The sequence below is a fragment of the Cyprinodon variegatus genome, unplaced genomic scaffold (assembly GCF_000732505.1).
Source record: "Cyprinodon variegatus isolate N-32 unplaced genomic scaffold, C_variegatus-1.0 Scaffold814, whole genome shotgun sequence".
Classification (NCBI taxonomy): domain Eukaryota; kingdom Metazoa; phylum Chordata; class Actinopteri; order Cyprinodontiformes; family Cyprinodontidae; genus Cyprinodon; species Cyprinodon variegatus.
In genome coordinates this window covers 369,849-376,825 of record NW_015151267.1, presented here as the reverse complement: position 1 = coordinate 376,825, position 6,977 = coordinate 369,849, and the positions used below count along the sequence as shown (strand labels likewise).

General features: G+C 39.4%; 1 protein-coding gene across 1 annotated transcript in view; it reads right to left on the bottom strand.

Moving 5' to 3' along the window:
* Positions 1-437: 437 nt before the first annotated feature.
* LOC107098829 (teneurin-1-like) overlaps positions 438-6,977 on the bottom strand; it is a gene marked incomplete at its 3' end in the record, with an annotated part of 205,708 nt that continues 199,168 nt past the window's right edge. Inside the window, exons 15-17 of the mRNA XM_015396686.1 lie at positions 2,390-2,615; positions 783-902; positions 438-699 (exon numbers count right to left, since the gene is read on the bottom strand). Of these exons, the coding sequence (XP_015252172.1) occupies positions 438-699; positions 783-902; positions 2,390-2,615 (608 nt within the window). The remainder of the gene's footprint in view (positions 700-782; positions 903-2,389; positions 2,616-6,977) is intronic.

Here is a 6,977-nt window from a genome sequence, read left to right as displayed (position 1 = left end):
AAACTTTAAATGTTTTTTCTTCTTGCATTAGATGGAGATTCCTCGCTTATGAATAAAGAGTCGGGATTAAACGCTCACATGTGTCAACATCACTTCTGCCATTTAAAGGCTTTTATTTATGTGCACAGTCTGTGTTTTTAAACCTGTATTTTCATTTTCTATTTCAATTAAAATCTAAATTCCTGTTTTTTTGTTGTCCGCTTTGCAAAGTGAATATCTCCGCTGGTGGAACCATAAACTTATTTTTTCCATAATGATTGTGTGTAAAGATTTACCCAAAAATCAGATCAATAGAGGCTTAAAATAGATTTTAAACAATAGCAGGTTTTCTAATTAATTCCTATTAATTCTTAATTTAATTTCTTTGTTCACTAAATGCACATACTGATCCATAACACTCTGGTTTTAAGTATCTCTTTAACAATACGTTAGGGTACCTGCAGCTCGGGGACAGCGGGGCCCTTCTCTGTACAGGCTCCTGTGTATCTGGGGAGGGGGTACGGCAGGACCAGCGGATAGGGACTTAAAACACTCCTGATGTCACATTTAGGGGCCCCGGGCTCCTCTCTGGCCATGGTCACCTGATCTAAAACCAGGAAGTTGTTGTTGGGTGTCCATATGATGCGTGTTTGTGGGAGGAAGGGGGGGCGCTGGAACATGAGGGTGACGGACGTGGCGCCGAAGGTCACCAAGTCGAAGCTGGAATCAAAGCAGGACGAGACGCGGTCAGCTCAGAGGGGGGGGGACAGAAAACTCCATCACTGCGTGTTTCTCCTCACTACCTCCCATCCTTGCGGCTGATGGTGAATCCGTACTCTGGATGCTGCGGGAAGGTGATGTTGACTCCAACTAGAGGCGAGCCGTCCTGCAGCACAACGCTCCCTCGAATCACAGCCACACGACTGTCAAAACAAAGGCGGCGAGATGAAAGAGAGGGGGGAGAAAAATAGAGATAAACAGGGAGACATGACAGCTTCACCATGACAGAGAACATAATGATTGTTTGAGAAAGGCGGCACATTGTCATGCTGGAGCCAAATGACCTTGTGTTGGAAGAAGAAGCAGCTGCCTTTATTCTGCTCACAACAATTCTCTTCATTTCCACAGAGATTGCCAGGATACAGGCTATAAATACAGCTTGATATTTAAATCCAGTTACTGGTAGAAGTAACTGAGGATGGTTAACAGAGAAAAGTTGAAGAGCAAATAAAGCCTGAACCGCATCATTAAAATGGCGTCACAGACAGCAGAGCAAACAAACGTTCGTGTCCAGATAGGATAAAAACATGTTGATGGCCTGTTCAAGACCTGCAGGTCAGTTATTTTACCGCGCCGGTGTCGGTTAGGTGATGCAAACTAAAGCGATATCCAGCCTCATTCAGACGACAGAAAGCTGAGTTTATAAAGCAGCTTAAAGTTAGTCCGCCGCGCTAACTCTGCTCCCGCCTCTAGGCCGCCGAAAGAGGCGACTTACCTGCAGGCTGCGCTGCTGCTTTCTAACTTCTCTATCACTATAGATGTAACGTTTAAAGACATTTCAGAGGTTATGATTTATTTAATAGCACATTGTTTAGAGCATTTTTCTGATGACGATAAACGTAAAACAACAGGGTTTACATAAAGGAGTAAGAAATGGGAAGGAAGGGATAAAATGGCAGCAGCTGGGTATGAAACCTGGGTACGAGGCGCCAAGGGTGCGAAATGAGTCTCTAAACATCCATCCTTCTAATCCACAAACACAACAACTTCTAATGAAGGAACATCTATAAACCGATGGAGGATGGTGAGGTTTCTGCAGGTTTCTGCATCGCCCCGTTTGCTGCTGCGTTGCTGAAAGCTGCCGTTGATTTCTCTATTGAAAGAAATAAAAAAAGAAGTAGAGAAATGTCTGTATAATTAATGTATTTGTTTATTCTACAGGACAACCTGGTGGAGGCTGAGCCAATTATTCACAGACGCATCACTTCCTGTGTTTCACCCAAAACTTTGTGGGTCATCATCATGCATTTCCAGCATTAGCTGGCAGTGAGAGGGCAGGAAAATCCTACTGGTGACACCACGGTTACTGGTGTGAATGAATGGAACTCTGGAGCTGCAGTCTGACGGTGCTCTGCCAGGCGGCTGTTGGTCTCCCAGGTCACAAACATCACCAGGAGGCATGCAAAGCACGCCGGCACAAGAAAAAGCCTGATTCACATGCAAACACACATTCATTAAACAAATAACGGGGAAATGGACGTTGTCATTTATTAACACAAATGCTCCATTATCTACAATTTATTCCTTTCAGCTTAATGCCTGCTAAGACGATTCAAGGACGGAGACATGCAAAGCAAACACCTGAAAGGCTGCGGCAGCGAGCGCACGCAGAGAGTAAACAAGTGCATACCTGGTATCAAAGGGCACCTCTCCTGGGAGAGTGTGTGTGGCCGCCTTGCCGAGAAGGAAGCGTATGCGGCGGTAGAAGCTCTGCGTGTGCGTGCCTGCAGGTGTGGGGGGGGACAGCGGGTTCTGCTGCAACAAGGCCAGGGGGTCGGCCGAGCCGTGGCACAGGGGGTCAGAGCCGCAGCTCAGCTGCTCGCAGCAGTCTGGATCCACGCAGTCCGTCAGTCCGTCTGCAGAGAACATTTCAGCATCAGAGCATCAATTACTCTGCTTGGCTAATTGAGGATTTTAAATGTCGTTAAATACAGCACAGACCAGCAAAAAAATAAAATGCACATAAAATATTTCTATTGTCTTTCAATGTTACAGATTTTCACAGTTTAGAAAATCAGACTTTTGTCACATTTTCTTCATGTCCTGTTATTATTTTAAGACGCTCCAAGTTCACTACTTTCCTTCCAGTTGGAACGAACGGCTAAAGAAAAAGAAAGAAATGACTTAAAACCTTAAAGTCGCCGCTGGTCTTTTTCATCATGCTGTTAAATAATGAATTTAAAGAACTTGGATTTTTATTTTTTTTAACAGGTTTTATTTCTATTAAAAAATTGACAGTTTTTCTAAGGTATTTAAATCAGACTTCAAATTTTGGAATTGCTTTTCAAAGTGTGAGATTTTATTGTGTTGTGGGAAAAAAGGATTTAACTATTCAGCTCAGTTAAATAAACGGAGATCGATGAATTTCATTCAGTCGAAACGTTATTTTATCTTTGCAAAGAGAGAACAGTTCATCATACGGCGTTATTGGATGGTAATCAGTCCTGTTCTGATCCTGCAGCGTTCGTTCCTCCTTACTGACAATAATGGAAAGTTAGAGAGTCAAGCACATTACAGACACTCTGGTTAAACTGTAACATGTTATTAATTAAACCTTAAGAAAGGATCTGGTTTGTTATGTCTGGTCTACAAACACCTTGCAGGTGAAACTGCTCACTATAATAGTGAAAAGGTTCATATTGAGTAAATAACATAAATCAAAATGTGAAATAAGAAAAATCTAAATTTTCTGATCTTCATCAACATTTTACTAAAGCTTCAGGTTATTTTTCTACGGAAGACGATTAGGGCCACTGGAAAAAATAAAAGTTAACAGATTTTTTTTTATTTTATTTCAGTATAGTATTGGAAAAAAGTCAGAATTCTGACTTTTTTCCCATATTAAACTGAAATAAAATTTAAAAATCAGTTAACTTTTTTTTTTTCAGTGGCCCTAATCCTATTCCGTATTTTTCCTCTCAGTAGTTTCTCTCCATATAAATTTTTTTTTTTTTAACCCAGAGGATGACAGGATTATCTACAACTGTCATTCCTTTATTATTAAATTTTACATTAGTTCAGTGTTTTTTATGGAGACTTCTCTGGAAGCTCATTGAGCAAATAAGGAGAGTTGGTAAAATGAAGAGCCTAACAGAAAAAAACGGTAAGAATAACTGGAGTCCCTCCAGTAAAGAGCTTCTTCACATCTGCTGCTTCATAAACCTAAAAGTGTCGTCAGATATAACCCTCGGTTTTCTATTATTTACAGTTTTCCTTTAGAAACCATAGTCTCCATAAATCTCCAGCAGATTAACTAGATCTGAAAGCATGAATGAAAGAAATAAACATCCTGCAAATACCTCAAATACTATAAGACAGATTGTTTTTTTATAATTATTTTGGGATGTTTATGAAACCTTTTCATGCATTTATAGTTCAGAGCCAATAAAAATAAAAATAAAACAATCAGGCCCTGTGCTTAAAACTGAGCATATCTCCGTCGATTTCAGGGTTTTTTACAGGAAGCTGAATCAAGAGTTTCTAGCTTTATATGTGGAACAAAAACTCCCTGCAGGATTTAATGTCATCTATAATAATAAAATACCTGTGCATCTTAATTGCTACAATGAAATTTGTTATGGGTCATCAACTAGTAATTAGTGTATATAATGCTATAAATATGCTCCTTGTGTCCCCTGAGCGTGATCTAGAAAGTCTAGTGTAAACAAAGAGCCACAGATACAAACCAAGGCGGCAGGTAATGGGAGCCAGACTGGCATTCATGGTTCCCATTTCCAGCACAGTTCTAAAAAGGCAGGAAACAGCAGTGACATTTAAATGCATCTGAGCGCAGCGCAGAAAGCTAAAGGGCAACAATATCCTATTATAACCTCGTCCTACAAAGGTACCAACCAATGGCTTATTTCCATAAGAGATGCTGTTTGAACCTGAAATATCACAACCAGCACAACCAGTGGCACAACCAGCACAACCAGTGGCACAACCAGCACAACCAGTGGCACAACCAGTGTAAAAAGGCAAAGCATGAGGATTTCCTTAACGCCAATAAATGCATAATAAACATTTCATAATTTTTATGCTCCAGGTGACAGAAATGAAAGCGTCTTCTCTACATCATTTGATTTCTAAAGTCAGCATCTGTCCATCTCTGCTCGTCTACAGAGACCAAAAAACAAAACAAAAATGGAGACGGCTGTGAGGCGGGGCTTAAGAGCCAACTAAGGGAGAGAGCTTCGTTAAGTGGTGGGAAATAAAGTGCTTGAAAGACTGTTTGGAGGAAGAGGCAGAGCAGTCTGAGGGATTCTTTTAAGGTTTGGCCAAATAGACTAACCTGAGCTGCTTCACATCCAAGGAGGAAATTATTGGAAGTTCACCAGAACTCATGCAGCAGTTTTTTACTATTTAATAAACAGGATGAAAGTGGCTCAACTTAAATATTAGTAGGCATGAAAATGCAAATTCCATGTCTGGATCTGTCAGCCTGCCATCACAATATAATATACTGTAAGAATAAAAATACTTTAAATTCACAAATATGGAGAGTTTATGTATTCTAAAATGATATCAGGAGAAAGACCGCTGCATACAGCCATGGATGCCTTCAACTTTTTCAAATAAGAGTGCAAATACATTATTATGCATTCCCAGGATCTTATATAACATTGATTTTCATATCAACATCAGTTTCTGGAGACACTGATTCGATTTTAAAGTGCTTCCTTTTTTCTTCCATATAAATATCAAAACATCTGCTTTTAGCTGCTGTCATTTATGCATTTATGACCATTTGACCATGAACATCGGAAACAAAGTTACATGCTTCCAAACCAGGGATGAATGATTTAAATAATTATTTAAATTGGGTGTTTGTTTTTTATTTTTTATTAATATTATGTTTTTAGTTGGATTTTCCGCTGCACTAAACACACAATGTTGGGTGCGTTTGATTTCAGCAGCTGCATCCTCCAAGGACCCGGTCTGCCTGCACTGGATCCTCTGAGACTGGAAGAGTTTTGGCTGCGGATTCAAGCAGGTCCAGCCTCCTGCGCCTTTCACCGCCCGTACGCTCTGTCGCCTAGCAACCATGACCGTTAACACACAAAACAGGCAAAGAACGGATACCGAACTTCTCACTACTGTTCTGGGTACTAATAACATTTCTGAGGAGCTTCAGCGGCAGTACGGTCGTCTCAGATATCAGATTTATAGTCCCAGCCTGCAGAGTTAATCTGAGCTTAAATGTCAGCGAAAAGCAAAAATACAGATGAGATAGAAACTGGAGAAAAACCAGTGAAAGGCCATTCTAAATCATCTATTCTCCTTGATATCTTTTATTTTTTTATGTTATGNTTCACGAAGCAGATTTACTGAAAACTCTGAATTTTCAAAACCTGAAATCAGGGAAACTCTAACTTTTCTGTTTCACAAAGACAGTTTCCTCATCCTCTGTATCTGTTGCCATAGTAACATCCTCCTCAGAGCTAACCTGGTCAGCAGCAGGTTTTCTCCAGTAAACTCAGAGTGTCCTCTGTCTCCGCTCTCCTTACAGCCAATCAGCAACGATCTGCATTAATTCAGAGAATTAAATATTTATAGAGAGAGGATTCACCAACTCAGTGAGTGGATGGGAGATTACTGGTTTTTGGTTTGTTTAATGTGAACGAGATGAGGATCATTTTATTTTTATTTAATTATATTTACAGCACATGAAGAACTACTGAGATTATTTTTTTAGATTACACATAAATAGATGCATTAATTCATTAGGATTAGGATTTACTCAATGATAACAACCTGAGCCTACTGGAATAATCTGAAGCCATTCTATGAACCTGATAGCCACTGATAACGACCATTTATTGGGATGAAAACATGAAGCGAAGCTCCAAACGAAATAAATAGATACATTGATCTTCTAGCATTCAGGAAATAATCCCATAATATTTCCAATATTATCGCCGTTTTGATATTTACTAGTTTTACTCAACATGTATTCCTGATATCTGAAAAATAATCCGTTTTCTTTGTCTAAATGACCATTTTAAACAAAATTAAAATCTCCACATCTAGAATAAACATTCTGGAAATTAACTTCAGATCTCCATATTCCTAATAGTACTGCTCAGCATTACTCTAACTATTAACATTTTTTGCAAATATCATAAATACATTTTCAGTCAAGCTGATAATTATAATGGGTAAATACACTTAATTTAAGAATTGTTGACTTATTTCCAGATCCTTTTTGCAGTGCATGG